Here is a 22,161-nt window from a genome sequence, read left to right on the forward strand (position 1 = left end):
GGGGGGAGTGAGCGAGCAGCTGCGTGGTGCTCAGTTGCCGACTGAGGTTAAACCACGACAATGCCCAAAGCTTTTTGTTATTATTTGTGCTCCAAACATTGTCCAAGTCCTAGTAAATGAAATTTCTACATTCTTTTCCATCCTCTCACTTCTAGGGAAGGACCAGAGGAATGGAGCTGATGGGGGGGGGGGTGGGTGTAAAAAAAAAATTAAAAAAAAAAAAAAAAAAAAAAAAAAAAATCAAGCCTGTAAGTCACAAGTGATGCTAAGAGCTTAATTCTGTACTATAGTATTGGCATAAGGTGTCATTGTGAACTAAATATCTTCAGTCATATTTTGGCTCAACAGTGAACATAACCTTTTCAATACCTGGATGATCAGACTAAGTACTGGGTTTTGGTTTGTTTGCTTATTTGTCTCTGAGGGTGGGTTGGGAATGAAACAGGTAAGATAGAAAAATATGGCTTTTTCACATACCATTATACTGATTTTTAAATATTACCTACATCATTTTGTTAAAAAGCAAGACATTGTAAGGCAGCTTCAATTGTAAAGCCATTTGCACTTCATTAGGCTATTACATAATTATCTAGATTTAAATCTTTTTTTTAAAAAGGCTTATTAAGAAAGCCAGAATTACCATGAGCATAAAACAGGGCACATTTTTGTAAATCTATGATCATTTGCTTTTCAACGGTCTGTGACCCCCAAGTACGCATATTGGCACTTATCACCTGCCATCCAAGCAAATATTCAGAATTCACAGACGGTAGCTAAGAGGATATTTTCTAGTTTTTTATAGACCTACTAAGTAAACCACAGGTATTTTTTCTTACAACTATAAATATTTCATTGTTAGAGTTTAAAATTAAGCCAAACTTGCAAGAAGTATATCCAGGAAATGAACATACTATTCTCTTTTATGGCTCCCCAGCCAGTTACATAGCAGACAGTTCCATAAACAAATACTCTAGAGGTGCTGGGCAAACAAATGGGCTGTACCAGCTCACTGAAGAATACAGGCGTCTCCATTTCCAGCAGGGCAACGTCATAGTCTGAGATAGATTGGTCATACAGTGGGTGGACAATAATCCTTTTGATTGATCTCATAGCTACATGATTGCTCTTTTCATTAATAGTATGTAAGCCCATACATGCTCTCCATCCTGAAGGAACGGAGTATCTGTAAAGAGAATGGTTTTAGATCGTCCCATTGGAAAGTAATGCAGAATCAGTTCACTCCATTTTATCTATTTTTTGGTATTGATGAGATTCATCAAAACCAAAGTGAATGGAGTAGAATACCACTTAGAAAGACAGATGCACTATAGTCTCTGTCTCCTAAAACATTAAGTAACAGTTTTACTCACCATTTTGAAAATAATTTCTTGGAGCTATAAGACCAATTCTTTGCAATGCACCATGCTTTGGAAGTCAGAAAAATGTATTATTAAACTCTGTTTCCTCCTTGCCACATGCAGGAGGTACGTCTTTTCAATTTACACTACCTAAACTGAACATTGGTGAGTTTTACACTCCACTTATCAATAAATAGTCCTTTCCTTGGGAGAAAAGGCCATAGCTTCTACTCAGAAAATCCTTGCCTTCTAAAAAAAATGGTGTTTACCCTAAAATCTAACAAAACAGCTATAAGACCTTCTTTGCAATGCACCATGCTTTGGAAGTCAGAAAAATGTATTATTAAACTCTGTTTCCTCCTTGCCACATGCAGGAGGTACGTCTTTTCAATTTACACTACCTAAACTGAACATTGGTGAGTTTTACACTCCACTTATCAATAAATAGTCCTTTCCTTGGGAGAAAAGGCCATAGCTTCTACTCAGAAAATCCTTGCCTTCTAAAAAAAATGGTGTTTACCCTAAAATCTAACAAAACAGTGTGTTTTATCATGCAGGATTCACTGGCAATGGAGGCAAAATAACTACTTCAGATAGTTAGGACTTTTGAAGCCAGCAGAATACAATATTGAGGGTTCATGTAGTGATATCATGTCACAGAGTTATACCCTGAATCAACTTATCTAGACAAGGAATAGCTACTGCAGACTTTTGAAAGCAACACTGTGAGGTAATTAAACTGCAAATACTTTATGACAGTATAACTTCTTCATACCTCACAGAATCAGAATCCAGGAAGCAATGGGCAGCAGATATCAGCCACCTATTGGAAATAACAGATGCGCCACATACATGGCCGTGTGCTCCCATCTGTAAACTTGCTTGCCAAGGCCACTTTCCAGATCTTGCATCTCCACCTCCAACAATTCTGTTTTTCTTAAGCTGGTGTCTTCCACAAGCTAATAGAAATAATGGAATAAAATAGTAACAAAAAACACAAAGTCATTTCACTTTGCTATACTTAATACATAAATTTTTATCCATAGACCTCAAAGCTGTTGGAAAAAAAGTATTTTCTTACTGTCCAGTTGAGAAAAAGATAAGGGTACTCACCCATTTTCACTCAATGGACAGGTCAGGAATAAACCAATCATTGCCTATCCTCCCTTACAGCTTTTTAAAGAGGTTAGTAACTCAAAAAGACATCTAACCACAATTCTAAGCTGGGTTGTTTCCAAAAGTACACTTGAATAAAATCTCCTATCTTTTCCCTCCTTACATACACAGCTCCTTGACTGCATTTCATTCAGCTCAAACAAGCACTAAGACCTACCAGATTAACCTGGAAGTGTGCATTGCTTGAAATAAATCATCACAGATAGAATGGATCAGTGGATTTAAAATGAAACAGTGCAAAATTCAAGGCAGACATTTTCATACAGATGTTACCAGGAAATTCATTTTTTTAAATTCACATCTGATTTAATCAATTCTTAATTCAATAATGCTTGACTATAGCACAAATTCCTGACTCAGTTTCCCAAGACATTAGCTAATTTTTAAATAAATGTTTTCATACCACAGTTCATTTCATCAGATCCATCTGCACAGTCTCTTTTCCCATCACACTCAGGATTTGTTTTCAGCAAGCATTTTCCATTGAGGCATTTGTATGCGTAAGGGGAGCAACTTTTGTAGGCTGAAATAAGAGAGAGAAGATAGTATCACATGTTTGGAGCCATGGTTTCAAATGATTAAAAATCCTTGCACGTTCAGCCTACTCAGTGGTGAAAGCTGTTCAAAGCTACACATTCAAGTCTACTTGAAGTCGTAGTCTGTACCTTTGTAAACTGGTCCCTCTATGGAGAAGGGACAAGGGGGGATGTTCCACTCTGATTAATGATCACACTAATTTCAGTCTCCACTGCCCATGGGGAAAGACAGAAGAGCCTCCAACTGTCCTCACTCCCATTTTACTTAACTCTAAACTGAGCAAGCTAGGCTTGTCAGATCTGTTGTTTTACTTTCACCAGTGCTACTGGCATTGCAAATTATAAATCTTCACAGCAGATATCATCTGGAAGTCAACCTTTTTGTTTTTAAGTGAAAGTTGATAAAATTGTGGAAGAGCTTTATACCTCACCTCCAAGAAATTTTTGGCTAAGGGCTATCACAGTTTACTATGTGGGAATCCTGACAGATTTCAGCAACAGGCTTTCATTATTATCATTCTTATTATCAGTTGTTTACAGTGACCTCTAAACAGTGGTAGGGATTTTTTTTTCAACAAACAAGGACATACTCCTGGCTACCTCAAGGACCTAAGATTCAAAGCAAGGCAAAAATTATAAAGGCAAAATGCAGCAAGTCACTAGGGAGACATTAGTAGTACCAGCAATGTCTGTAACCATGGTGTATCTACAGTAAAAAGACTATGCATGTGGCAAAGGGCAAAAGTCCCAAAGCTATTATGTCTCTCTCCCTTACATTATTTGGTACTGATCTGGCAGCAGTTGGGGAAAAAGTGCTTTTCTAACAGGATCACCAGCAAGCTGTGGTTAGGTCATCTAACTAAAATCACTGTTATCTTGGATTTTGCTTCATTAATTTCTTGTCTAGACTCTCCTGAGAACTAGTTATACTCTGCATGTTTTGTTTTCACTATTATGAAACTGGTACTTTGTGCTATAAAAAAAATATATAGAAATACTACATTTATCCATTAAAATAAGCGTATTCCTGCTTCTGCCTTCCACCACTTTTTGGAAAATAGCTAAAAATATATACTTACAGCAGTTGTTTTCATTACTGTCCTCCCCACAGCTGTCATCATCTTTACAAGTCTTATACTGATGCTTACACTTCCTATCACCACAGTTCAACTGTTCTGGATTACAACCTGGAGAAGAAAGGTCTGTAAATGTTTTAAAATCCAAATAGCTGGTTAGCAGCCATGTGCTACGCTCCCTACCAGAAGTCACCTTGATGTTACTGTGCCATCCCTGCCAGACATTAGTCTACCTTGTTTTTGATAGCCTTCAGTGACAGAGACTTGTTGCATTATCTAACTTGTGCTGCACTCTCTGACCTTGGATTACCTTCTGGTCACTCTTTCTGGCATATCTTCTTTGTTCCCTATCTTCTTTGATGTGCAGTGCCCAATTTGGTACAGTAGTCTAGCTGAAACCTTCCCACTGGTGACTGGGAAGATCTTTTCAAACTCTTGTCTTACATCCCAGCATGACACTTTAAAAAATGAAACAACAAAACACCAAACAAACACAAAACACACAGAAAATTGTATGACTTTGTGACTCTTGAGTCAGCTTTTGAGCCACTATCACCGCCCAGCCATTTTTCAGTAGAAAAGTAACTTAGGCAAGCCACACGTGTATTTGATTACCTAAATTCAGCTCTTGTCTTTATTGAATGGAATATCATTTTCTCCATATACATTCTCCAGCTTATCAGGATCATTTATAAATCCATCCCTCTTTCTATTGTGTGGCACTTTTCCTATTTCATAAGCATCTTCTCTAATCCATCATTTAGATCAATAACAAAAATTATGAGATGTCCCATAACAGATACTGGCAGAATGATGATAAATATATCCTTCCATTTCGGTAATGAGCCATTGGCAATCATTCTCTGGAAACAGTTTTCTATATTTTTTTCTCACTGTGTTTCCTTTACTTACTGATAAGTTTGTCATACAAGACAGTGTCAAAGTACAACTTCCCCTCTATTTATCCCCTCACAGCAGAAAACTAAAACAAAATAAAAAACTCCATGCTATTTTTTAATACTTTTTTAACTATTTCCAAATAGTTTAGTTTGACCACTTGTTGCTTAATATTTTTTTTGGAGGCTAAACTTGTAAAGATTGGTGTAAAATTCCCTTCTCATTTTTTCTGTTCTCTCACTCTTTAAAGAGATGCATTACACAACCTCTTCTCCGGACTTTTAGATCTTCACCCACGTTCTTCATGTGATCTTAAAGATAGCCATTAATATTTTAGAGATCATTTCAGCCAGTCTCTAAACTTCCTAGAACAAACTGTTTACAGGAGAACACAAACAAGAGATAATTGCCCTACCTAATTAATCGCTACCATCTGAGCAGCCTTTCCAGCCTTCAGGCTGATTGCTTGAAGGAATGCATGTTCTATCTGCACATCTAAGGACAAGCTAGAAAAATAAGAAATTAATGACACTAGAAATACTGTCAGTCTAAATGTATTAACACAGGACTGTACCATGAAGAAATATTAAAATAGCTATTAAAAACACAAGGCTAGTGTCATTTATAAACTAAATTGAATGTTAAAAAAGGAAAGGCTCTCTTACTGGGCACAATCTGCCAAAGATTTTTATCGAGCAGTCTGAATTAAATGAACCAATATTCACCTAAATGGACTTAGAAAATTAAATTCACATTCACTGCCTCAGTCTAAGGGTTGAAAGTAATTCAGCACAGATACATAATTACTACTGATAGTGAACACCTCTTTAATTTGTTAAGGTAATATATTTTACACAGGAGCATCTAAGAAGAGAGAGGGGGAAAAAAAGTCAAAACTAGGCATTTCTCCTTAGTATTATAACTACAAATTTCCTGACATTAAAATGTTATAGAAATTAATCTCTCTGCTCCTACACTCCAAGTTCATGTCTGATGTGAATAACTGCTTTATCAAACACTTCAAATCCAGCAGTTTCATTATGAAACAGCCTTTCACCAAGCATTTCTTTCACTTTCACTTAAACTAACAATTAGTGTTGATGCTAAGGTGTTTCTTTGCAATATATCAAAAATGTTTGTTCTATTCCACTTTTTCAGGTGTGCCAGCAAAAAAATCCAGCCCCAGACATTGGCTGCCACAGATAGATGATCTGTGAAAGAATACGCAGCAAAAAAAGTTCCTGTTTCTGCCCAGGTCAAGTCAACTTAAACTTTTTCCCCTCTAGCACCACAGGCAAATTAACAGCTAAATGAGATTGAAGGACCAAACAGCTATGTTCCACATTTATTTAATCAATTCTGATCTGGAGTCATTTAGTCCTCTTCACCATCTTGCATGTGATGCCAGTGGGAGGAAAGCACACACTACGCAGCCAGCACTAGCTCAAAGCAAGAGTCTTTCTGTATTCTCTTCACCATTCCCTGAAGTTATTCAGCTGATGGCTGCCATTTGCTTTCCAGGCCAACTCCAAGAGCAGAGCCTGTTATTTTAATAACCGTGCTTTGGTAGGCTCCCAACAATAGGAAGAAGCTAATCTTATGTGGGCGGCTGCAGGTACTAAAGATGTGGGAGAAAATGAATCTTTTTTTTTCCCTCCCTCTTACTATTGCTACAGGCAAGGCTATCATGGAAGACCAGTGCTCTCAATACATTCTGCTCTTTCAGATAGCCCTCCACAAACGCCTTTACTGTATCAACTTGATACTGACACATCACAGCTAATCTACCTCTCCTGGTGAGTCTTAATACAGATCTTTAAGATAGTGACTAAGGATTGATTACATGACTTTGAGCCATCTGCTTGCTGGATCACTGCTAGAAACAGAGCAGAGCACACGGAAAGTAGACTTGTACATGCAGTAAAAACAGGGGGGTTTCTCTGCAGAAAAAGGTATTCTTCTTAGCTTTTGACTCATCTTTGAACCATTTTTGAGGCAGTAACCAGAGTAACCACAGGACACAGTATAGTTTGTAACTTTTTCCAGTAGAATGAGGCACACACTGGTGGAAAAAGAAATCCCTGAAAACATGAGTCCTGCAGAACGACTGACCATGAAATCTGCCACTTATTTCTAATGAAAGGCATGAAGCAAGAATCTATACCAGAGATCTTAATACACAAATACTTCTAAGTCAGCAGCGAACAGAACTACACTCAGTCAAGCAAGCTGAGGATCTGAAGAGGTTTCACAAACTGAACTGATCTCTTGAAATCATGGAGAACTTCAGCTGTCTAGATGTTAATTGGGAGAAAGAAGTTGGTTGGCTTAGAAACAAAAACAGACAATGTTTCTGGAAACTGCTAAAGAGAAGGTATTTACAAAGAATATACTGCAGGTGTATCTTTTCTAAGAAATATCACAAGTAAATATATATATTTTCTGAAAATCTTTGTTCCACCCTCTGGAAGCCCCCCCCCCAAAAAAAAAAAAAAAATCTAACACTGCTCCAGAAGCGCGGAGACTGGGGAATCAGGAAAGGTCTGTAAGAAACCCAGTCATATTTCTGCAACACCTGCTAGCAAGGGGTCCTTATTGACTCTCAGCGAAAACTTAAATAGTTTGTCTAAACCTGGAAGCTGATCCAGAGTACATTGAGCTGCTATTTTAAAGAAAAGACTGACTATTCATGGTTAACTGCTGTTGGCAGAAGAGTCATGCTTAAAGCCTCTCTGCCATACTATTTTCATGTTGTAGCTTGGCTATTTTAAGATGTTAGAAAAATGCCAAATAATTAGATCTACGGAAATTGCAAAATTTTACTTTTACTTCCCATTTTACAGAAGGGTTGCTAAAAGTTAGAAAATAAGTACTAGCTTCTAAAAGCATCTTTTATCTAATTTTGTACATCTATTTGTTCAATTAAATACATAACAACATTTTAAACATTTCTCTCTTGCAATTAGGTTAAGAAAAAAAGGCAGGTCGATTTGTATGTGGTTGGTCTCTCAAGCACGGTTTCTCGAAGGTTTCTCCTTAAAAATTAAAGTGCATGCTTATTCACTTACGATCTGTGTGACTGAAGGCTTTGTATTCAATATAAAACCCTCTGTGTGTGACCAGTTCATCGGAATGGAAGTTGATTGCAACAGAATAGCCATATTCTCTGTTTCTGTTGTTTTCTGAGAGAGCTTTACAGTATCTAGCAAGGCAAAAGTGAGAATAATTAATTTCTAACCAAACTGACCATTACCATCCAGCTACCTCTCCTTTTACTGAAGGGTACCAATGCCAAAAATATTTAAAACAATACAATAAAGATCAGCTATTTTTTTTTTTAGCATTAAAACAGCCCAACAGAAGTATTAGAAAGTCTATTTACAAATGCCTTCCACTCCACAACTTTTCTGGGACTAGCAGACTTTGAAACAAAATACAGCAAGATGATCAATGTCAGAATCTACCTTATAAATACAAACCACTTCTAAGCGTGCTTGATTTCAGATTTCCCTTTTGGGTTTGCAAACCCAAAAGGCTACAAATCCAGTAATGGAGTCATACAGCCAAATCCAACAGCTGTTGTTGGTTTCAATATGCTCCTTCAAAGAGACAAATCACTCTGAGTACTGTTTTGCTGGGGTTTTTGTTTGGGGTTTTTTAATTTGGTTTGTTTTTTTTTAAGCACACACATTGCAATTTGTCTTATTTACAGAAAACAATTACATTAACTGAACAGTAAGTGGTAAAGAAAATGAAACTTCAGATGACGCAAGCTCTTCACTCATGTCAAGATCATTGCCAGGAATTTACAGTTCAACTGCAGCTGCATAAAATCCTGCAGTTTTCTATGTCATTGCTCTTAAGGGAAACAACAAAGTAAGTAAATGCCTAACAACGTAGAAAAAGCAGGATGTTTAAATTAACATGATGACAAATGTTCGGTACTAGGGCAGGATTAAGAACATTATTTTGCCAAAATTCAGTGGAAGCATGCCAGTTCTTGTTGAAATGTATCTTTCTGCACTGGAAGTGGTGAGATGTTTTTTCTTAAGTACAGTATGTTGTGCAGAACATCGAAGTGCAAATTAATACGTCAGAAAATAGTGTATTTACTCACCTAACCCCATCAATTTCTAACCAGTCTTTATCACATTTACTGGACCCTGGAGACTTCTCTTGAATTTGTATTATGAGGATTTTTAATGAGAGCTTATAGCCAGGCAATGGTGCCTAAAAAATCAAAGGATAAATACCCTGATACACACACCCACAAAATAAAAAGGCCTGTGCTTCTAAGATGCTAAATCTTGTTTTACTTATTATCAGATTGAAAATATTGCATTTTTTATGATGCAAATAAGCACCTTTGAAGAAGCACTATATCTGAGGTTCATGCTATGTTTGTACTGCCACGTGTTCCTGTAGGTCAAATAAGAGATTTAAGATATCTATGGCAGCTGGTCACTCAACTGCATTAGCTATGACCTCTCTGTTTTAGAAAGCCTTTTTCTTCCTTTTCCTGCATATAGATGAGAGTTTTGTGCTACAAGCTGCTAATAATTTTCATTAAGCAGGTGAAAGGTAGAGACGATTACCAACTCATAGACATGAAAAGCATCCTTTTCCGGGGAAAGTCAAAAAAGTAGAGAAATGCTTAATGGAGCAACAGATAAACACACCAGGAAGTTGGTGGAAATCATGAATGGATTCTAAGTCCTGCCAGAGGGCTTGCTGGAAATCCAGAGCTGAATTTCTGAGCAAGAAAAGGTCCTGTTTCTGCAGAGTTCAGGGAAATACAGTGTGGTCTCCGTCATATGAGGCATGATTTACACGACCATTTTTTTCTTCTGACATAAAAGCAAAGCCCTGACTATTAGCGATTTTCTCTGGCTGCTAGGAGTTGTCATCTTACCCATCACTTTGTTTCTGTTATGAATACTCCTCAACATTTTGGAAGCTGGCAATGTTTAGCTCCCGTAGCTGGCACTTGTACATAGGAGAGGAAAGAAATGGGTGCCTGAGAAGAAGTCAGGTGCAGTGGTCTTAGTATGTTTTCCCTTCATTTCACCCACACTGAAAGCCATTTCTCCCAATTTCATGTCTGTATCACATAAAGCAAAGTCATTACTACTCAGAAGAGTTCCCAGCACTTACTCTGATGATCCAGCTGCAGTCGATGTTTGGTGGGTAGTAACTCGGGTAATAAGGGGAACTCAGTGTCCCATTCCAGGAAATATAATGACCATCACACACTGGGAGAGAAATACATCAGCAAGCAACACAGTTATCTCAGTTGGGCTAAAGTGCAAAGCCTACTGCACTTGCTAGGACCCTTCTCTGTGTATAGAGTTAGAAGAATGGGTTGTGACAATACTAAACTCAGGTTTTGCCTGTATTAACAGAAAATCATGTAACTTCCACTTCGCCATCACCCTGAATTTCTCTTATGTTTGGATCAAATTACAATTAAGGATAAGCACAAACCGCCTCTGACTGGAGTTTTTTTAAAAACGTTCTTTCATGGTAAGTGGAAGAAGCAATTAAATGTGGACAAAACAGACCTCCCCCTTCCAATTTACTTCTGAGCTTTCTGTAGACATTTTCAAAAATTAAAAACCAATTAGCCCAATGACTGGAGTTTTTAAAAACGTTCTTTCATGGTAAGTGGAAGAAGCAATTAAATGTGGACAAAACAGACCTCCCCCTTCCAATTTACTTCTGAGCTTTCTGTAGACATTTTCAAAAATTAAAAACCAATTAGCCCAATGAAGTGAAACCTCTCATTAATTTCACATAAACCGGGAAGTTTGTGTGTCAATTCTCAGTCTGAAAATTCATGCCACATTAACGTTCTTTCATGGTAAGTGGAAGAAGCAATTAAATGTGGACAAAACAGACCTCCCCCTTCCAATTTACTTCTGAGCTTTCTGTAGACATTTTCAAAAATTAAAAACCAATTAGCCCAATGAAGTGAAACCTCTCATTAATTTCACATAAACCGGGAAGTTTGTGTGTCAATTCTCAGTCTGAAAATTCATGCCACATTTGAACTATATCTTCGAGGTTTTATTTTCTACCAAGAACTCTCCTAGATATCCAGTCCTTAGTGCTTTTGGTTTCCTTTAGGTAACATAGTAAATGCAAATATGAATATAACAGAAATTAAGACAGTTTTGAAAATAGCGAAATTTTGTGGCAAAACCTGGACTATATGTCATTTGGAGTGTCCATCTTCAGAACAATGAAGCAATTCTAATTTGTAATGTGTATGGGATGAGTATTTGCCTAGGCAGCATCCACAGAGACATAAGCTGAAATGTGTAAGCTTTGGAGAAGTTTATCCACATGCTATCCCCTATGATTTGTTCCGCAAGTTAAAAAATAGCCACTTGCTTAATTGTCAAAATTCTTTCATTTAGACCTTACCAAACAACTGAGGCTAAACTTTCACTTGTGAAACCCCTGTGTCTCCTGTAAAATACTACGGTTTATCATTATTCAAAATATTTCACTAATCACCCAGAACTCCTGCAAAATTCATACTGCTCCATAGGTTTGGAATACACTTCTTGGGTCTTGAATACACTTTTCTTATGCAGTTAACTACACTGAACAGTGCTTTCAGAAAAGGATCAAAGACATATTAGAAGTATTTGCTCTTGTTTTCCATTTTCATTAAACACGCATTCCCCCAGCTGGGGATAGATTGCCAAAAGTGATAGAAGTGCTGGTCTGCCACTGGGGCTATCTAGCTTTGGCTAGACATATAGTGCCTGTAGTGCTATCTGGCTGGCTGCTCTGTTACCATTGCTCAGTGTTACCCATGTAGTAAGAGTAATGTCTGGGAAAGATGGCTTGGGTAGTAATCAGGAAGACAAAAAATCTCCCAGACCAAAGGATATTCTCTATTCTTTGTTCAGTTCTCAGACTTTTTTTTTTTTTTTAAGTGGATCAGAATGACAATTCCCTCACTTATATGCCAACATTCCATCAGAATGACTCACTTATATGCCAACATTCCCTCCCCCCAGATATGTTCAGAAAATATCAAATATCAAAGAGGCAACAAGAGGAGTAAGTGTGTTTAGATCAGATGGTTGTTTGACAATTCCCTCACTTATATGCCAACATTCCCTCCCCCCAGATATGTTCAGAAAATATCAACTTTTTTAGAGGCAACAAGAGGAGTAAGTGTGTTTAGATCAGATGGTTGTTTCTATTAATTACTTACTGATTTTTGGAACGGCTTGAAAGTGAGCTTTTAATATGTTGCTTTCTTCTTTTTGGTCCAGTGAGAAGGTAAGCAACATTACATTACTTGACGAAGTTAAACGTACAACAGGAGGAGTCCGGGCCCCAGGTCCACACCATCTGAAATATTACAAAAATTGCATTAAAAAAAAAAAATTCCCACGTTCCAGTCATCTTTGCTGAGAAACTGGGCAGAAGTAACACTGATCTGGTCATCTGTGTTTCAGAAGTATTCCCCTGGCAACAACTTCCCTTTTATTGTTCCACTCAATTGATACTACATGAGACGCTAGAGTTTTTTTGAGGCTGAGTTACTCAGGGTGAACATCACAGATATTCTTGCCTAACAGGTGCCCTGGAGTTTTCAGACCTGTAGAAGCATCAGAAAGGCAGTGCCAGATTATGTTACTTCAGTAGCGATAGTGGTACTGAGTAGTAGTGGGTAGCACTGAAAAGGCAACAAGTGCCAGTGCAGCAGTGTTGGGCAGCATCTATGCAACAGACTACAAGCCCAAAGCATTTCCAAGCTATTAATATTCAGCTTGGTTTCATGTCACAAAAGCTGTCACACAAGATGTGGAACCCCATGCATGGCAACTATTTCTTCTTATTGTTCTTCTTTTGTTTAAGTAATGATGAGTTAATTCATATCCTGAAGCTTGAATACTTACTATCACTTGTAATTTGAGATGCTATTTCTTGCATCTGTAAATTCACTCTTGCATTTCTTCCATTTTGAAATCCACAGCATATTTTGGATTTCTTTTCATTAATTTACAAATCTGCATGTGAAAAATTCCTAACAGCTTTCTTTTTTTTCTGTGCACAGCAAATTAAAACAATTAAGACCAGACCTCACAGTAAGAGGGTATTTCCAGCACACCCCTACATCAAGTTCTTTGACTTGACACTGAGATCCAGAGTGGCAGCATTAAAATAAAATTTTTGAACCTTAAACTGAAAGTAGTCCTCTTCTGCTTTTAGCAGGCTGTTCCCTCTCCCATTTCATGTGAGACACTGGACAACGGATCTGTGGTTTGCTTCTCTTTTGCAGACATTATTAAATCCTTTTTATCATAATACCTGTCAAATCCTTTATAAAATGAACAATTTGAGTCCCCTCCCCACTGCCAGGTGGAAATCTTTCAGCATCTTGATCTTCTACCCACGTTGACAGCCTGGCTTATCTTCTAGCTGTACCTTTTGTCACAGTATCATCAGAAAAGCAAGGCAAGCACATATGAGAAGAGTTGTCCACATGAGACACCTACTTTTACAGTACATCTCACAATCTCAGCTCACTCACTCTTTAGTATTTGTCACTGAACTTCTGTATTACTGCAGTTTACAGAAACTGATGAGAATCTTTTTAGTCACTGTGTGTGATCCTAGGACTGGACGTCAGGGAATAATCGCTATGATACAGTAATTCCTGGCTCTCATGGATATTGGAGATATTATTATTAGTTCTACTTCATCTGTCCTAAGTATATGACTAGCTGCTTTTAGCTTAAGTAGAAAAATAGTAGGCATATGCAAAACCACACATTTGCTAGGCTGGCAATAAAAGTAATCAAAAAAGTTGACTTTTTTGGAGGTACCATAGGGCGTTTAACACTATTTCAGTCACCAAATTCTGTTCCAGTTCTTTGATTGTGCATTGATGTGTCTTTCTTGAACTTTCTGTCTTACACCTTACTGCATCGATGTTCTCTGAACGTGTTACATCATACACCTGTGTTGGTTTTGCCAGGTTCCAGGTGCTTTCATGCCCTTGACCGACTACGCTTCTGGTTCCTAAAAAGCTGAGCCATCGCTAATAATGCACAACAGAGTAACAGTCCCAGCAATAACCCATAGTCAGCAGCAGAGCAGATGCAGCCCAACATCAGGAATTAGATTCTCCATGCTATGCTATAATCTGAGGCTAACTCCTTACAAAAACCCTGTGTTCACTCCATGCCTGGCTTTCTGACAGTCTGCCAACAATGGCAAGCTCTTGTACCTTGTTGCATAAGGAGAGAGACAAAAGTCTGTTAATGGAGCTGAAGATGACTACCCACTCATTTGAAGTAAGTTAAAGCACTACTAAATAAGTCTGTTTCAGACACTGTTAACTGAATCTGCATGCTCAGCTACCTCTTCCTAAAGTTCTTAAAAAAAAAAAAAAAATTTCCTCCCTTAACACCATCCATCCTCAGATTCTAAAACTTGTTTATTTATTTTGTTAATGAAGACAGGTTCATGGTGAATTACATGTCCATACATAAAATTTGACTCTGAAAAGTGGGAGCAGTGTGGTCACTGAAGGTTACAAGATCATCTGATCTCACTTATGCAAATGGACTACATGGTGGCTCTGGGGATGGAGCCTTCCATAGACACAATACCCCTGTTATGAAAAGGGATTTGCCTGTGTCAGGACTGCTTTAAAACATGTGTTTTCTAAAACCAATAGAATACAATACTCTAAAAAAATTAAAGTCTGTATCTTTTTGAGTTATGATAGTAACTGCATGAAATTGAAACCAGTAAAAATTAGTCATAATGTAGAATAAAACCCACAGGAATTTATAATTCATTGGAGGGGGGGATAATATGGAAGATCTTTTTGTTAGCCTTATGCAAGATTTTTAATTAAGTTGTATCTGGAGTCTTACATTTTGGAAGCCTGTTTGTTATCATTTTGATACCTTGACAGTTTCAGAGAGTTTCTGTACAGCTCAATAAACATCTTTGTTCTGTACTATCATACCTTGTAATGATCTTGTTCTGCAGAGGAAGAAGGAAATCATATGCTGATAAGTGGTGTGATGCACAGCTCTCTGGAGTGACACCATGCAAAGTGATAACTACCAGTCTCACCACATAGTTAGAAGGAACTCGCAGCCTCCATTGGTAAAAAGACTTTTTGGGATTCATCAGAGTTAGAGTCCTGTTGTTACCTGGCTTGGCATACAGGTCAAAGGATACTGCTATACAAAAGAAGCTAGATCAGTGGTTGAAAAACTGTTAAGTTGAAAGATATATTAAGTTATTGGGTAAAATTTCAGAAGAGGCGGCAACAATCGCCTACCAGCACTTCTTGATTACTCTAATCTCCTCTTCCCTTACTTTTACAACTCTATTCCCTTTTCCCTACCAGGCTGCATCACCTTCTCCCCCTGCTCTGGCCAAGGAAGCAAAACACCTCACCACCACCAGTTCATCATACACTCAGCAAACAGGAGGGGACTTGGCTGCAACTGCTACCAGCTCTGCTTGAAACCTACTGCTTCCTTTGCCGTCTTCTCTTCACCCCTCTCCATGCAATGAGAACACTAAGAATATGAAGCCCATCTTGAGGTGTGCTTGATATGGAGAAACCAAAGGGAATTAAAGCTCTACAGTATTTGACTGATCACTAACTATGAATAACCAAAATTATCTAGTCACAAGGCAAATAAAATATGTATAATTTTATATAGTAGCTTTTTAAAAGATGCCAAGAAAAAGAGCCACAGCTCATTGCAATTCAGTGGGAAGTATTGAATTTCAACCATTATAGTCAGAACATCAGAATAAAAGCTGTAAGGCATTTTCATCTCAGCCTTTATTTGAAGCACAGGCCGGGGAGGTCCCTGGTCTGGTTTAGTTCACAGGCCCTACAGATATAAGAATAACTGGGAAACTGCCATTCTTATGTTACAGGATTTTTTTTCCCAAAGTGATATTAGTTGGGATTGAAGAATAATTACCTGATTTTAGCATCACATCATATTCTGTGGAATCTGAAACTGAAATTTAACAAGTATCAGCTACACAAGCCAAAGACACAAACTGAAGAAAGAAAAATAGGCAGAATAGGTGTTAAATGACAGGTACATTGTTACCAAAAAGCTCCATTGTAGCGAGATCAAAATCTTCCTCCCCAGAAGAACTGAACATGTGAGCTGCTTGTTTACTACTGATTTCTTTTTGTTCCACTGGGGTTAATTTTTTAAGAGAAGCAACCATATCTTGTGGTGCCCAGAATGTATTCCAGTAGTAAGCTCGAAGTCCAGACTCTCCTTCACTGTGGAGGGAAAAAAATGCATCATAAATACACTCTAATTAGTATTTTGGACATGCTTTCCACTGGTCTGCATTTCTGGTTTGCACGGTTTCATAGCCAGTTGAACTGCTGTGCAAAAAGTTGCAGCTGAACACAGTGGCAAAAAGCTCTCATTTAACAATTGCTTTTTCTATACAGTAGAAATACTTCAAAAATATGCTGCTTAAACAGTAGCACACTGAGGCTGAAAACTACACCTCACAGAAAATCCTTGCAATAATTTTTACGGAATTGGATATTTCCATCCCTGCTGCATAATTATACACTTTTCAGACCATATTACAGTTCTAGACACATTTTCCTTAATACTTTTAATTGAGTCTCAGACCATACGACAATATAATTTTATGCCCATACGTTGATACATTTCACACAATTCTTGTTAAAATAAATAATCTGTATGTGTGCATATAGAAAGTATTACTTAAGTGATTCAAAGAGACAGTCCATCACACTCTTCCTTTCAAAATGGTCTATGGACTGACCTTTCAGAAGTTTTCAAAGCCTCTCAGGATAGTAGTAGCCATCTGCTCAATGTATTTACATTTCTCAGCAGGAGCTTAAGTAGAGTGCCCTGCCCAAAATTGTACCTTTAAGTTGTTTTGAGAAGTTAAAAAGGAACTTTATTTAAATAGACAAAACCAAAATAAGATTCTGCACGTGGTAGAGAAAAAACCCTGCTGAACTGTGATTTCAAAAATCAAATGTAGATGAATAGACTACAAAGTAATCCGTAAACCAAGGCACAATTAATCAGATGTCATTTCTCTCACCAATTCTACAGAGCAAGGCAGAAATCACACTATTAACTTAGCTCTTAGCTCACATACTTGAGTGCATTTCTGCATTTTTCATTTCCTATTATAGAGATCTACATATTTTTCCAGATAACTAATTTAAAATGCACAAAAAAAGATAAGACAAACACAACTGAATCTCAAATTTATACCACATGCTGGAACAGAACCTACCTGAAAGCAGCCACTACAGACTTCAAGTAGTACTTTCCCAAGAAGGAAGACTCATATGATTTTGCAAGCTGACGGTTAAATAATGGCAAAAGAAAATGTAAAAAGTGTTATATTTTAGTGTCAATATAATCTCTTATGCTATAAAGCATTTGTCTTATTTCTTCCTTTCCCCTTCTTCACCCCGTCCCATATTACAAACACTATCAATCATTTTCACAAAATATATCAAATAAAATTCATAAATGTGTATTCATTTCCACTAAAAAAAAATATACTTTTAAGTCACATCACTATTGAGATAACTCTTGATAATTAGGCATGAAAAAGAAGCCTTTATGAATACATTTATATTTTTGTTTCAGTCTTTAAATTTCCGTCATATAATGTGGACATGAGCAACTTGTATTGGCTGTGCACAAAGCAGCTTTGAGACACTAGATTAGGTCTTTTGGGAAATACAGTCTAACAGAGAACTGCTTTGTGTTTAAGACGGCTGTTCACATGTACCCAGGAAACAGTATTGATCTCACAAATAGGAACTTTCATAAGAAGTGCAAGAAAGCAAGCACTGTTGTGGGGAATAAGGGAAAACAAAACAAAACAAAAATTTAAGCATTGAATTTGAGCTCTAATTAAAAAAAAAAAACAACAAAGGGAAAAATGTAGCAAGGAAGAGTGTGTGAGTAAAATAAAACAAAACAAAAACCACACCCCTAATTCCTTTAAGAAGAATAATTTGTCCATAACCTTGAAACCCCCAGGTTTTATTACCTAGGAAATGTTAGCCTTACTACAAGACACATAGCCCCAAATGTCTAGCTACATTCCTAAAGCTGTACACTGTTGAGGCACTTGCTAGCTTTAAACTTACTATTTTGAAGAAAAAAAAAATTGTGACTAACTGGAGTCTTCTCCTTGTTCCCAATTGGATTCTGTAATAAATATCTTTAAATTATTGCTATAGTTATGTGGGAACTTACATAACTTTGGATTGCTTCTGCTTGCAGGAGGAATTTCTGTGACTTTGGATCATTGAGGTCATTTGTATAAGTCAAATTAGGAATTTCTACACTTCCACCAATATAAATAAAGGAGAAAGCTGGAGCTGAGAAAAAAAAGGACAAAAAAATTAGCACACCTAATAACATTAAGGAAAAGCTACCAGAACAAGAGGCTTGCAGAAGCATGTATTTGTCCTTGGCATCGGTAGGCATTAGTTCTTACGAGAAACACGCAATAATAGCCAGAGTGCTATTGATTGATAGAATAATGCTCAGAAGGAAAGGAGAGGTACAGGTTCAGACAGGCATTTCTACTAGCAAGCTTTAATTGTTAAAGTTCCATTTTTTGCAGTGCTGGAGAGATACGATTTTAATGGCTATAAGTTGAGACCTAGGAAGGAGTGTACATCATTTAGGTGCCTGTTCTGTTTTGAAAAAGTGAATAGAAGATAGGTAATTCCTATAGGTTCTTGGGAAAGATGACAGTTATAATAATGATGGTATCCACAAGCAGAGACAAACAATTTAGAGGTAAAATACATACCTTCATTATTCTTGTGCAACGATCAACTGCTAATTATTATGCATTTTGTTGCCTTAGTAAAGACATTAAGGAGAAGGGAAAGTCTCCTTTATACACGCATTACGCGCTTAGCTGCTTAGTGCACAGCTTGCTTTCCGTACTAATCGTTCACACAGTGCAAAATACCCATCCCATCCAGCCCATGCTGGGGAGTAACACTTACATAACGAACAGTGCAGGACTAGCACAATTACTGTAACTATTAAAGAAACTATAGGTAATATTCCTAGAAGCCATCTCCTCCAGAAACACAATCTCATCCATTTGAAGAAACAGTACGTCTGACACAAGCCTTCTGGGTAGGATGGGTAGTAGTGAATATGCAGACTTTCCTAGAGAAAGACATGGGAAGGCATCAATTAGTAAGACAACAGAAGAAGAGCTATTGTACCCTATTTTAGTATAATTGCCCTTTTAGTTTTTAAAGAGGTTTAAATTGAGATAATATCTTTCATGTTATCATCAGCTATGTCACACATGAAACCCGCATATTTCTCGGCTGCTTGTTTGTGGCATGTATTTCAAGCTATGTAAGTGGGGGGGAAAATTGCTATCACTTTGGTTAGGAGCAATTTGCACATGAAGAACAGAGGTCAATACACACCAGAGTGGGCAGAGAGATCATTTACTGCGTTCCTGCTGTAAAGCTTAGCTGGTATCTCTTACCTGCCCTGCAGTCTGCTCAGAGTCGCATGGAGCTGGTATGCTGTACACAGAAATCCGGCTGGAGGGGAAAGCCCGTATCATGATGCCTTGACAAATGCCTTCTGACAAACCTAGTAACAAAGTCCTAAATGAGCCTCATTTCTTAAACGTAACCCAGAATAACATAGTGCTCTCCCCGCCATGCACACCAGGCTTCTCTCATTTCACCTTTGCCATACTGCTTGAAGCTGGAGCCAGCTGATCTACAATCAAAGAAGGTGGGGAGGAAAAGTTACCACCGCTGTAACTCTTTGTTTCCCTAACTGACTAAGTAGGATATGGATTCCATCATTTGAAAAGAGATCAGCTACCTACTTCTTTGAGAAATACAAGAATAGGAAGTAATTTATGACACAAAGCAAAGGACATGCGAGCAATTTACAGGTAAAAAGTCCCAAAGCAAGGTAAATGAGGCAACTTCTAATAAACACCTGCTGGAATCCACAGAAATATTTATGAGAAAGAAATGCTCAATTCCACAGACCACCTGAATTTTCCAGCCTCAAGCCGGTACCACAGAATAAACGTAATTGCAAAGCAATTCATGTTCACATTTCCTGTTTGGAATTAAAAACAGTTTTTAAGTTAGAAAGCCAACAAGTTCAGGGTGTTCTGCATGTAAAATAAGAAAATCAAGATGTGTGTGGGGAATTAACATATTTTACACATGAGGAGAGAGAGACAGAGCGCACTAGCACAAAGAACAAAACCTGGAAAAACAAAACAGACCCAAGAAACCTCAGCTCCAGAAAACAAAAAGGGAACAAACCAACCCGAACACCGATCACGTAGAGACTACAAAAGGGATTAATTGGAAGGCAATCCTCATAGCTCAGGAATGCAAACTACAACTGTAGACAGACTGCTTTGTTCAAGTCCCTTTTTTTCAACAGCCTATCTCTGCTACACGCACAACCTGCTGATTGACTGATACTTCGCTCCCTCCTTCATGGAAAAGAAACCCACAGAAGAAGTCTAGAGGAAATAAAACCTCTTTTGCATCATCTCTAAAAATTATATCAGGATTTTTTTAAAACTATATACGGTCAGAGAACCTAATTTCATAGCAGTTTAAAATACCTCTCAGAGGGTAGAGGCATTGGTTTTATTTGGGCAAGGACAAGATCATTGCAATAACACACATCACCATATTTCCTCATCTTGTTAAGGTTGCCTGCAGATAAAGAATTCAAATTCTCAAGTGGATGAACTGTGAAAAATCTTGAATATGGGGAAATTAAGGCAGGAAATGAAAGAGTTAGTAGCTCCAAACCATGCAGTTAATTAAAACGGAAGTTGGAGAAGGAATAAAACTAATGCTTGCTTTCATGCTTAACCGCAGAACTTCTAATCTCCAAAAATGACGGCTCTATGGATTTGAGAGGATTGAGTTCACTTTCTGCAACCCCTCCTCTCCCTCTCTTGCTGGAGGAGGTAGGGAAAGTAGTATTTGCAAGAATACTAACAGTTGATTGCTGCTTCACAGTCACTACTGTATTGGGCCATACATATCTCAGAGGAAATGACTGAGTAAGACTTATGCTCTGTCTCAATTGTTTCTTCAGCTTCCCGATAGATGATTGCACATGCGCTTAGCTGGTGTCTGGAAAATGAACACAAAGTGCCAGAAGTTTATTACTGCACCTTCTCCTGTGTCTCCAGACACCTGCATAGAACAACAACCACAAGATCAGTCTCTTCCTCTTTCACCAAGGTTTGATGAAAGGGTATTTGTTACTTCCATATGTCTACTCCAGAATCAAATATTGACATGCAAAGAAATTCCACCACTGAACAGTTTTACCAAATGTGATTTTTAATGAAGATATCCAGGACGTGTTTTATACCAGCAAAACAGTTTTCAAGTTACAAGACTGAAGGCACATATTTGTGAATCCATGGAGCAAAATTTGATACTTTTGTGTAGACACCAGGGAAACGTGGTCTTCCACATCCATAACCCCAGCTAACAATGCCAGCCAAAAACCATTTTCCATCTCCGTTACTTTGACATGACAACGGTCCACCGGAATCACCCTATAAAAGAATACATTGAGTTGTATATGTTTACAATAAAGATTATTAAAACTGGGACAAAAGTCTACAGAAGATGTTTTGCCTGAGTAATTCCAACAGTGATTATATTTTCCTATTCACACAGTTCAAACCATCAGATAGTCAACGGGGTTTTTTTTCTTGAAGTAGATGGGATTGCACAGCTGTACCAAAATTTGCTCTTTCACAAGAGAGGGCTAGTTCTTACTCTTTAAAGACAATAATAATGATATTACATTTCATGGCTAGGTTTAAAAGTCACAATTAACTTCCTAGCCTCAAACTTACAGCTAACTCCAAAATCTGCTGCTTAATATGTGTCCTGGTTTTCACTGGGATAGAGTTAATTTCCTTCCTAGTAGCTGGTACAGTGCTGTGTGTTGGATTTAGTATGAGAATAATGTTGATAACACACCCATGTTTTAGTTGTTGCTAAGCAGTGCTCACACTAGTCAAGGA

At 37.7% G+C, this 22,161-nt stretch overlaps 2 protein-coding genes across 2 annotated transcripts in view; both read right to left on the reverse strand.

Moving 5' to 3' along the window:
• The window catches only part of LOC103895073 (transmembrane protease serine 7), a 24,941-nt gene extending 5,252 nt beyond the window's left edge, over window positions 1-19,689 (reverse strand). Inside the window, exons 1-15 of the mRNA XM_009274579.2 lie at window positions 19,609-19,689; window positions 19,106-19,274; window positions 18,339-18,463; window positions 17,359-17,426; window positions 16,167-16,348; window positions 16,032-16,070; window positions 15,050-15,269; window positions 12,275-12,414; window positions 10,198-10,295; window positions 9,161-9,273; window positions 8,112-8,245; window positions 4,150-4,257; window positions 2,938-3,057; window positions 2,134-2,317; window positions 912-1,183 (exon numbers count right to left, since the gene is read on the reverse strand). Of these exons, the coding sequence (XP_009272854.1) occupies window positions 912-1,183; window positions 2,134-2,317; window positions 2,938-3,057; window positions 4,150-4,257; window positions 8,112-8,245; window positions 9,161-9,273; window positions 10,198-10,295; window positions 12,275-12,414; window positions 15,050-15,269; window positions 16,032-16,070; window positions 16,167-16,348; window positions 17,359-17,426; window positions 18,339-18,463; window positions 19,106-19,274; window positions 19,609-19,689 (2,053 nt within the window). The remainder of the gene's footprint in view (window positions 1-911; window positions 1,184-2,133; window positions 2,318-2,937; window positions 3,058-4,149; window positions 4,258-8,111; window positions 8,246-9,160; window positions 9,274-10,197; window positions 10,296-12,274; window positions 12,415-15,049; window positions 15,270-16,031; window positions 16,071-16,166; window positions 16,349-17,358; window positions 17,427-18,338; window positions 18,464-19,105; window positions 19,275-19,608) is intronic.
• A 1,756-nt stretch (window positions 19,690-21,445) lies between these two features.
• TMPRSS7 (transmembrane protease, serine 7) overlaps window positions 21,446-22,161 on the reverse strand; it is a 34,101-nt gene continuing 33,385 nt past the window's right edge. Inside the window, 1 exon segment of the mRNA XM_009274580.1 lies at window positions 21,446-21,684. Within this exon segment, the coding sequence (XP_009272855.1) occupies window positions 21,514-21,684 (171 nt within the window). The 3' untranslated portion in view covers window positions 21,446-21,513.

The sequence above is a fragment of the Aptenodytes forsteri genome, unplaced genomic scaffold (genome assembly GCF_000699145.1).
Source record: "Aptenodytes forsteri isolate BGI_AS27 unplaced genomic scaffold, ASM69914v1 Scaffold287, whole genome shotgun sequence".
Taxonomy (NCBI): Eukaryota; Metazoa; Chordata; class Aves; order Sphenisciformes; family Spheniscidae; genus Aptenodytes; species Aptenodytes forsteri.